At 50.7% G+C, this 11,084-nt stretch overlaps 1 protein-coding gene across 1 annotated transcript in view; it reads left to right on the top strand.

Annotated features, from left to right (window-relative positions):
* Nucleotides 1-2,840: 2,840 nt before the first annotated feature.
* Nucleotides 2,841-11,084, top strand: part of LOC142764737 (uncharacterized) — a 191,888-nt gene continuing 183,644 nt past the window's right edge. The window contains exon 1 of the mRNA XM_075865265.1: nucleotides 2,841-2,897. Within this exon, the coding sequence (XP_075721380.1) occupies nucleotides 2,889-2,897 (9 nt within the window). The 5' untranslated portion in view covers nucleotides 2,841-2,888. The remainder of the gene's footprint in view (nucleotides 2,898-11,084) is intronic.

Below are 11,084 nucleotides of genomic sequence, written 5' to 3'. Positions count from 1 at the left end.
AATTGGGCGTAACTTTCGTCGCCTAAATGCGCTGTTTGACATTCGAAGCATCCAAGGCACACTCTGTTAATCTTATGCCACGTGCTCTATTTCCTTTTGTAACCAAGTGAAATTTCAGTGACCAACTTCATTTTGCGACAAAAACGAACGTCTGAAATTCGAAGCCGAATACTGGGTGTAGCATGAAGGGCGCGCCGAGATAACCCAGTTCTAATACATTCTATCCAGCTCCATAGCTACAGTATTTTGGACCAGAGCGCGTGCGGCGAAGTGGGAGGCACCGTAGCAGACGACGCGCAGCCAACTCCGCCTCTGGCGCTGATTGCGCTTGCGCCGCAATACTTCGCGTGGCACCCGCTTGGTGGCCCGAAGAGAGCGGCCACGCGTGCCGCGTTCCCTCTAACAGTGGCCGCTACTGTACATGCACACAAGCTCGGTGAGCTTACACATGATCGTTCCCTCGATTTCAACAATCGAAGTGTTTCCTACGTCGTAGAGCCTGAGTGTTTTTGGTACTGTAGCCGTCGAATTGTCTTCAGAGGACTTTGGAAGCATGTCAAGTGCACAGAAAGCGACGTGCACACACACAGAAAAAACGTGCGACCGAGTACTGGCCCGGAAGGCACGAAACTGCAGTGCCAGTGGAGCCTGGAGCCAGCGGAAAGTAGCCGGTTGCTTGGTGCAAAGTGTGCAGCGCCCCCACACTCGCTTGGAGCAAATCGCGCCCGCCTTGAAAGGAGGAGTTCGTAAACTGAAAAAGTATCTATAAACGTTGGGGTAGAACACATTTGCAGCGCATCATGACGAAGCACGTGGTCAAAATCTGCGAAGTTCTCTCCTTCGTCGCGGCGTGAAGAGCGCGCTTTCAAACACCGAGGAGTCAATGCCGCCAGGGCGACACGCGGAAGGACGTGGACTCACTCTCTGGACTTCGTGCCCGCTGGTTGTGCCCCGCGACCTCCGGCGACAGCCTAGCTCTGGCCGACTGGCTCGCCCTTCTCCATCTCTTGACGCCGATAAGAGCTCTCGCTGAGTGGTGCCCCGTCTTCGGACTCCTGCAACCATGTCCATCTTTCCTATCTTCTCCTTATTTCCGTATGTGATTGATTGATATATGGGATTTACGTCCCAAAACCATCATATGATTATGAGAGACGTCGTAGTGGAGGGCTCCGGAAATTTCAACCACCTGGGGTTTTTTAACGTGCACCCAAATCTGAGCACACGGGCCTACAACATTTCCGCCTCCATCGGAAATGCAGCCGCCGCAGCCGGGATTTGAACCCGCGACCTGCGGGTCAGCAGCCGAGCACCTTAGCCACTAGACCACCGCGGCAGGGCTTATTTCCGTATGTGGTGTCTCTGTTCCTGCGCCTCTCTTTATCTAGATACCTTTCATTCCTCCCTATCCTTTTAATCCCTTCTCTACCCCCATCCCTCGTGAGCTACTGTTGAGATGTCCTCCCCCTGAGAGACAGTTACGGTGCTCACTTTTTTATTCTTTTCTCTCTTTCAAGAATCACGTACCCCCCTAAGGGCCCTAGAGATATTTAAAGCTTTCGAAACGCGAAGCGCTTGCTGGGAACTTTCCCTTTCTAGGCCACTTACGCATGCGCGCAACATGCGAGTGGGAAGCGCGTGCATGCGACAGACGTCGTCTGCTAAGGAGACATTAGCCGCTCGTTTCAAGCACTGTACAGCCTATATTTCTGGGAATATAAATTAATAACTCAAGCTAAAATATTTTGCACGACTACCAACTGATCTTAGAGGCAGAAAGCCGGAATAATATACGGTGTACGATGCGTTGTCGCAATGCGTGTGTCCATAGAAGCGCATTTAAAAGGTGGCCACATGCAAAAGCATAATCTGTTGTGCTTTGGCGTAAACCGCATGCCTCCATGACACTATCGTGTCGCCCTGACATGCTGCCGTGGCTTGAAAGTTTCTCCTCCTCAAATATGCTTGCTCCATGCCCTTCACTTTGTGTGGCACACCGCTCCATCCTTTCCTCGGTTGAGAATAAGGCCCTGCTTGACGTTGCTCCGTGGAGGTTGGAGATGAGGACGGCATCTTGATTGTACTGTCTTGACCTCAATGAATTTTCCGAACAGGAAATCAGGGGAAGAACAAGGATATATAACGTGAGCGTCGAGACCCTTCGAAAGCCCGCACCGTTGGTTACGGAAATGAACATTGTTGTTGTCGGCTCTGGCTCTTCTGCTGTACTACTCCCTGTGGCCTGGCTGGTTGCGGATCTGTGGGCTACCTTTGACCATGACATCCTGAGATAAAAATTGGCAGAGCATAAACATAAAAAAGCGTCGTACTACCGTGGAGCCAAATCATATATTATATTGAGCAGTGCCGCGAAGGCAACTAGGGCACCAAAATTGGTGCCGAAAACAACTAACTAGACGTTGTATACTCATGTATACAAAATATCACACTAAATACAACTTTTTTTTAGAGTTTTACAGGTTGGACTCTGCCCGTGCAGAGTATTCGCTCGGCAACTTCCGATTCCTGAGTGCTGCTAGACAGCTGCACTTCGCCATGCTTTCAGGATGTGCGACATGTAAGATAACCAAAGTGTCGACGCTCAACGGGAGTGAGCGAATACATTTACGCCACACAGCAGCATGTCGAGAGACTTTCAGCCACTCTGCTTTGAAACGGTGTCGTGGCGCCGCATCGCCTGCATCACAGGGGCACAAGTGGCTGGCATCCGGCACATACCGGAAGTTCGGACACTTGACTGCCTCTCAGTGGCAACTGTCCGCAGATCGATAGATGGCGGCCGCCGCAGTGCTTAAAAGGGGTTGTTTGACGCTCGCTTGCCGAGTCGCGGTCTAAGCACGAAGCCGGCACACCGCTACAGCGTCACCATGTCAAAGGTGAGATGATGATGGAAAGCGACGGTGCCGAATGCGCCTCCCCGAGGTTAGCCTTCTACATTGCTCATTGAAAAAAGATCGTCGGCTCCCACGTTGACGAGGTTATAACAATCAATCGTCAGTGGGACGGATTTGTATCTTTCTCACTGCAGAAGGGGCTGTTTGGCGCATCACTTATTAGGTGACGTCCTATGTGCGGGCCCTGTGTGATAGTTCCCCTCTAGCTGCTGGAAAATCTTCTCTGGTCGGTTCTCGGCAAGAATGTATTATTTCGTGTCTAGTGATTCAAAAGCCAGTTCCGCATGTAAGCTGAATTAATTCATAATAACATAATGTCACTAGATCCCCAGAATAGAGTCCTGCAGTTTTACGGGGATCAATCACACATACAAACAAATGACCCATAAAGGTTCAGGTGAAATGTGTTTGACCTCCCAGAAAGAGTCCCCCTCCCCCCCCCCCCCACAAAGAAACTTCCCAGGAACGTTATAGCAACAGGGCTCGCGTCGGTTTTCTGTTCCCCGTCAGAAACGTTCATGGGGAAATGGAGCACGATCTGTTTTGAGGAACGAGTCTTGCTTCCAGCTGACTCGATTGCGATTGTTTTTCTACCAAGCGGAAAGGCTCTGTTCTGTGCTAAAGTTCACAGCTGCGTTCAGTTTTAGCGATCAACGAGCGAGGCGCCTCGATTGGTAACTGAGGTCCACTGGTTCGCATCATATGCGGTTTTCATTGAGGCCACGCCCGCGCCTGCTACAACCATAGTAATGAGTCCTCTGTCTTTGGTGTATTTTTTGAAGGCGGTGCTGGACCACGTCCAGTGAAATGGTCCTCGGTTTTAAATGGCTGGTACGCACCAGTAGCAGGGTTCTCGTCGGGCGTCCCACCAACCTCCGAGAGGGAGGCTGTTGCGCGTCATCACTCGGGGATACTGCGCCACTCTAGAAAAGCCATTTGGAACATTGGCATTTTAAGCACTCTCTCTAGCTTGCACATGAGCTGGCGGATAACTGGCACAATGCAGTTATCTGGCGCTGAGGCCGCGCATATATGAAAGCATGCAAGGAGTTGTATAAATCAGCTTGTACCTCGTGGAGCTTCTTTTTTTCACGCCTCTAAGATGTCACTGCATAATCCATGTGCTTCAGCAAGGCGAATGCGCCCACAATCAATTTTGCATTTTCTAAATTATGCACGTTGTGCTTTTTTGAGTGCTATTTGCAGCGAAATACGGTAATAGGTGGCAGAATCGTCGCCTCCGTAGTGTGGGTAGGTGGTTAGTGGCGCGTACAAAAATACACGCAGAGGCGCTTTGTCGCGTGTGATTTGAGCCGATTGTGGGTGAATAAAATGCGGGGGTTGCAGTTTACTGCTAATATCTACGTTATACTCTCTGTCAAATCGATGGGCGAAGCCCATGAAAGCTTATACTGTTACTAGTGAGTGAAGCGCATTGTGCCTATGAAAAGGATGCACCGTGCGTAACTGCACGAGCACTTTTCCTCTAAATCCCGCTCTTGCTGTGTTGTTTGTACATGTTTAGCTTGTGTTCCACCTATTATTCGCTGTTGTAGCGCGACTAGACTATTTATTTAGCGCTTGCTCAATTCAATACAAAGTAAGATCGTAGAAAGTCCGCATATCGATGCGATGAGTTTAGTATACCACTATTCACATGAATACGCATATGCATTTTTTCTCATTTCGTTCACTATTGAATGTGGGACAACCGATAAGTCTATAGTACGGAAAGCTGATAGTGCTTCGCCATGTACATTAACGTTCACCACGTACGCATATATGTTCTTGCGTCAGTAAAAGTATAATAGTATTATGAGAGTTCAGAAGAAAGCTCTCATCGTTAGACGACGTGCATTTTCGAACGAAAAATGACCGTAGCACGTAAATAAGAATGCTACACAAACGCTCAAGACAATGCGAAAAAACTGAGGTGAACTTTGCCTCAAAATCACACAAATAAATGTAGGGCATGCCATCTGGGTTATTAATGAAGGTCCTCCCTCTCTCTCTCTCTGTATCTAAGTGATTATGATAAAAAAAGATGAAAGTGCCGCCCGTAACTGTCTATCATTTTGATGACACCTCAACAGGCAGGCACAGGGGATAGGGTAGTGGGAATAAAAGGGACCTCACACAGCACGCGGCCGAACCGCCGCGAGAAGCTGCAAATAATCGGAAAGGCCACCGAAAAGGCCGGGGAAATATATCCGCCGAAAAAGGTGATCAGCAGATAAGGCGCATCAAATGACAGGAGTGCATAAAACACTCGCCTGGGTGCGTAGCCCAAGCACACAAAAAAAGTGTTCAGTTCAACTAATAAGTAAAAAGTTCCACTGAACTCACAGGTGAGAGCACCGATAGATCGGATGTGGTAATCCTGTCATCTTAATTCACTGGGATGATGGCCTCATGCGCAGCGAGAACCACGGTACACAAACCAAGCACCGGAAAATCTGCTGAAAGAAACTCAATCACTGCTTGAATTGCCGCCACAAGTACGTTAATAACCGCGTCCTTCGGGTCGACCTTGGGGGCCGTGATATCCAGCGGAGGGGGTAATGGGGTCCTGCTTCTCGTAGAGGCAGGAGGCGCACTGATAGCAGGGCGAGGGGCGAATGCCAACGCTGATTGGTCACCACTGGCGACGGCGTCTCGAAAGGAGTGGCCCTTCACGACGGCCGCGCTGCAACGCTTGTCGATGTTGTTGACAGCGGTCCTGGCCTTCTCCAGCGCTTGCGGCACCTCACGGGACCATTCGAAGAGGCGATGATGACGGCAGCCTTGCGCTGAATCTTCCAGGAAGGGCAGCGCGGCTCTTTAGCTGGATGCGCGCCGCTGCAATTCATGCCGGGAGAGCGATCCGCAGAGCACGGTGCTTTCGCGTGGAGCAGGTCGCGCAAGCAGTTCACCGTGGCGTGGCTGGAGCAGCCGCAACAGACACACTGTAGGGGCAGCGACAGGCGTGGACGGACCGGCCTGCGCAGCTTGAAAAGGAATACCTGTCGTGGTATGGTTGTTCGCTCAAAGGCGATGGTGACACACCTGCCACGGTGTGCACACGACCCAACCGGAACGGCCGATTCGATATTGGCCACGATATCAGCGGCGTCCAAGTTCTTGTCGACACCGTAGACGACTCCCACACAGGTATCGTCCTCGAGGAGCTTGGGCTTGACGTTGATGGAGCAAGCCCTCTGTACTCCGAGAAGTTTCGAAGGGTCTGCATCAGGGGTGTCATCCACAAAAACAAGGTTACATTGCTACTTCACGCAGACGCACCGGGTGGCGGCGAATCCAGACAGAAACGCCGCTATGGCATCCCGAGACGCGGCGAGGAAGTTTGCCTTCTTCCCCACCAGTCTATAGATTATAATGCTTCCCAGTTTCCTCACGATTGGGGGAGGCAGGGGCTGTTGGCTCGGGTACTAAGGTCTGTCGACTTAGGTGGCCGGCCAGGGAGGGGTAGTCGGTGTGGAGGCGGGGAGAGACAGAGCGTCTTCTCCTTTCGGGTCACTCGTTGCTGTCGTTGCGGGAGACGAGACTGGTGTGTAATGCTCCCAAGAGGAGCTTGAAACTGACGAAGTAGCCGTGTCGATTTCTGTTGAGTCAGCTCGGGGGTTGATTTTCGTGATTTCCGAGAGGCTCTCATGTACCGCCTTGCCACATTGCGCTTCATCTTTTTCTTCAGCTTTGAAAATGCTGGCGCAGTCGTCCCCTCCTGCTGTTTGGCGTGAGCGGCCGATGCAGATGCGTGTTCCTGTTGGGCCTCTAGTGCCGCCTCTTGGTGTTGTGCGCGGTGAAGTTGCAGTGGCTTCACCTTTGTGCGGTTCTTGAGGGAGCGCCTTGGCTTGCTGCCTCCGACGTTCGTCTAACAGGATTGTAAAGATCCGTCCACGAGTTCGGTGGGCGTCCTCGAAATCGTGCTGAGCGCTGCGTCGAGCTTCTTTTAAGGCCTAGGAGGCCTCTATAGTTAATCCTTAAAAGGGCTGCGTGCTTGGAGGTGCGAAGTAGTGGCGGAAAATAAAATCTGACGAGAGCACAGAAAAAACCTCCTCTCGCTTTGAAAACCGATGAATGTCCCCCAGTGAAGGTTCCTTAAAGCGTACATAAATCAAAGCACACGGGTGTTCCTGTGTAAATTTTGCCCAAGTTGAAATTTCGCACGGCAACTCTGTTTGTAATACACTTTAGGTACAGAAGTGTCACGCTTTACTTGATAATAGTAATTTTCTGTAATGGTACCAAGGCCAGATAAACACAAACAAAACTGCATTCACCAACAGCTTATTAGTACTCAGGTTTGGGACAAGGCTAAGTACATTTTCCCATGTCTTGGAAGGAGAAAGCAGCACCCACACTGAAATGATTTTGGTGAATGGAGGGTACGATGACAATACACAGGACTCTGGAAAGTTTCCCTCGCTAATAATATTGTAAGCACAATATTGACAATGTTTGACCTTCATCCTCTACATCTGTATATAATCATCATCACGAAAAAATGTCGTTTTCGTTCGAAGGGTTGATCAGGTGATTCGGCCTAATAAACGCCGTCGAGACTCCAACGCTGCTACTGTCTTACAGAGTGGTGGAAGCGCTTTGATCCCCAAGTCCTCTCCGACGTCACGTTCCCCTGGAGCTTCGTTCGGGTCGCCGCTGGTTTCCCCCATCCGCTGTTACGGCTCAAGAAACGCTGCCTGGACCATAATTAATCCCTGTCCAACAATTTCTGTTTGAATCGTCAACGCCCGACAGCGTGACCCACCCATCTTCTGTGGGCCTCCACGCGACTGCGTCGAGGTATGACTAAAAGAATACGACATGATCAGTGTTTATAACCAATGGGATGAGCCTCAAAAACTTTGTCACGTCGCCTTATATCTGTTCGATGTCGCGAAAACGTGGTTTTTTAGCCACGAGAGCAGCTTCCCGGATCGGCCTACTTTTGCTCAACAAGTCCGTAGGATTTTTGGAAAACCGAACATCCATTCCAAAATGTCGAAACGAAAGCTCGATGGGCGTGTTCAACTTGCCGAGGAGACGTACACTTCGTTCATTGAAGACGTCCTTGCCCTTTGCCACCGCGTGAACTCGGCGATGACAGAAGCTTATCGTGTTCGCCACATCATCAAAGGGATAGGCCATGTCGCGTTTAACGCTCTGGCTGTTAACCCCCCCCCCCCCATCCTTGAGGACGTCATCACGACATGTCAGCATCTTGATGAACTCCAAGCCATTCGATTGCACCCAGACTACCCAGACGCCAGTGACAGCCGGCCTTCCTCGGATGCGGATTCGCGCGCGCCGATACGCACTCTGATTCGCGAGGAACTTCAATCGCAAGGTTTGTCATGTGCACCCACCCCTCGGCCTCACTCTCAATCTGCTGGGCTGCGCGACATCATCAAAGAGGAGCTCTCATCCATGGATGGCGCTCTCCCATCGAACACTACGGCGGCACCAACACCACCCATGACGTATGAGCAAGTCGCTGTCATGCCACCTGCCTTGGTTCAGCACGCGCATCCTGTTCCTGCGCAGTCCAACGTAGCAGCATTTGCACCACACTCGCCTGTCCAAGCGCCAGTACCAGCGCCTGTGACAGCTCCAGCACACTACGCCCCCTGGCGCTCGGCTCGCCCAATATTTTACTATTGTGGCATTCGGGGCCATATTTCACGATTTTGCCCCAAGCGCCAACAGGACGACTCCCGTGGCTACGATGTTTACGAAAGAGATTCGGAGCCATACCCTAACTAGTACCAGTGACGCCCTACGACACGTTCCTTCTCTCCGACTTCTCCACTCGCCGCACCTCGCCCCTGCTATCCCGGACGCCGCCGGTCCCCTTCACCTCTACGACGCTCAACATCTCCTCTGAGACTGGCTGTACCTACTTTTGACTACCACTCGGAAAACTAGCTGGTGCAGTTTTTGAAGGGAAAGCTGCATCGCTCGAACAAACACCAAGACCTCCAGAGGGCCCAGCCAACTTGTTATTAGTATATGCGGAAGGGGTACCAGTTCAGGCATTGGTGGACACGGGGGCTGCTGTTTCTGTTATTCATGCGGGTTTGTGTACTCGTCTACGTAAGGTTACCAGACCTTTTACTGGCACTCTCTTACGTAGCGCAAATGACTCGCAGATACAGCCATCAGCACAGTGCACCGTTAGAGTTTTCATTGATGGGATCTGGCATCATATTCAGTTTGCTGTGCTGGATTCTTGTGCTTTTGTGCTTATTTTAGGATGACACTTTCTTTCTGATGCTGCTGCTTCAATCTCTTGTCGACAACGACTCATACATATGCGAGAGACGAATGATATTTCCCCGAAATTATCACGTGACCGGCTACGAACAGCCAATGACTTCCTTGTGCCACCTAACCACGAGCACGTTATCACGGTTATGTCTGACTCCATTGACCACGGTGACGTCCTAGTCAGTCCATCAGCCTGTTGTATATCCAGAGGGATTGCACTTTCATCGAGTCTTTTCCGCTTCTCCAACGGCACCGCATTTCTCGCAGTACTGAATATCACCAATGAGCCGATTATGCTGACCAAGGGCACTGTTGTAGTTTCCAGCGTGGACACACAACCTATCTCTGTAGTGAATTCGGATACCAGTCCGGTGGAATCACGTTCAATACCAACAGATGCTCCACCCACTACGGCTCTCGTCAATACCATCAGCACGGATCTCACTCCCCCGCAAGCAGATGAACTACTGGCCTTGTTGTCTAAGCATAAATTTTATTCGACGTACATTCCACTGCTCTAAGCCAGACTTCTGCGGTGGCTCATCGCATACACGCCGACAGATCTTCTATTGTCCATCTGCGACCCTACCGTGTTTCTTTCAGCGTACGCGAGATCATCGACAAGCACGTTGCTGACATGCTCAAGCAAAACATCATCCGCCCCTCCTCAAGCCCTTGGTCGTCACCTGTCGTTCTTGTAAGAAAAAAAGATGGTTCGGTGCGATTCTGCGTTGACTACCGCGCATTAAACAAAGTAACCAGAAAAGACGTATATCCCTTGCCTCGCATTGATGATGCCTTACATTCCTTACAAGGAGCGGAATATTTTTGAGCCTTGACCTGTGCTCCGGTTATTGGCAAATACTAATGCACGAGGATGACAAGGAAAAAACTGCCTTTGCCGCACCCGATGGGCTTTCCGAATTTAACGTCATGCCTTTCGGCCTCTGCAATGAGCCAGCAACGTTTGAAAAACTGATAGACACTGTATTGCTGGGCCTTAATTGGAAAACATGCTTATGTTACTTTGACGACATCGTCATATTTTTTTCAACATTCTAACAGCACTTGCAGCGCCTGGATGAAGTTCTGACGTGTCTCGCAGCTGCTGGCCTTCAGCTCAAGACCAAGAAATGCTACTTTGCTAGCAAAAGTATTAAAGTACTCGGACATCTGGTCAGCAAACATGGAATCCGGCCTGATCCCGACAAGATTACCGCCGTTCTTCACTTCCCGGTGCCTCAACGCGTCAAAGAGCTCTGAAGCTTTCTTGGCCTTGCATCGTACTTACGGCGCTTTATACGAAACTTCGCCACCATTGCTGCGCCACTTCACCAACTCCTTTATTCGGAAGCGTCATACGTATGGTCGGACGAATGCCAAATGGCTTTTGATACCTTGAAACGTGCCCTCACGTCTGAGTCAGTGCTTTGTCATTCCGATAACGCCGCGCCCACTCTCCTCCATACTGAGGCCAGTGGACACGGACTCAGCGCTGTACTTCTGCAACGAACAGAGCGTTATGACGAACGTGTGATCGCATACGTAAGTCGCATCCTCACAGCAGCAGAGAAAAACTACACCATCACCGAGCAGGAGTGTCTCGCCGTTGTCTGGACCATCCAGAAGTTACGACCATATCTTCACGGCCGCCACTTTACCGTCGTCACTGACCACCACGCTTTGTGCTGGCTGTCGACGTTGAAGAATTTGTCTGGACGTCTCGGTCGCTGGATACTTCGTCTCCAAGAATACGAGTTTGATGTTATCTACAAATCCGGCAAGAAGCACAACGATGCCGATGCCCTTAGCCGCTGTCCTTTACTATCCTCACCAGGCACTCCTGGCCTGTCGCCAACTGTGAGTGAACCCAACAAAGTGTCTACGTAAGTTCATTCACTC

Source organism: Rhipicephalus microplus, chromosome 6 (genome assembly GCF_043290135.1).
Source record: "Rhipicephalus microplus isolate Deutch F79 chromosome 6, USDA_Rmic, whole genome shotgun sequence".
Lineage (NCBI taxonomy): Eukaryota > Metazoa > Arthropoda > Arachnida > Ixodida > Ixodidae > Rhipicephalus > Rhipicephalus microplus.
The sequence above is the reverse complement of the archived record's forward strand: the minus strand, read 5'-3'. Positions and strand labels throughout refer to the sequence as shown.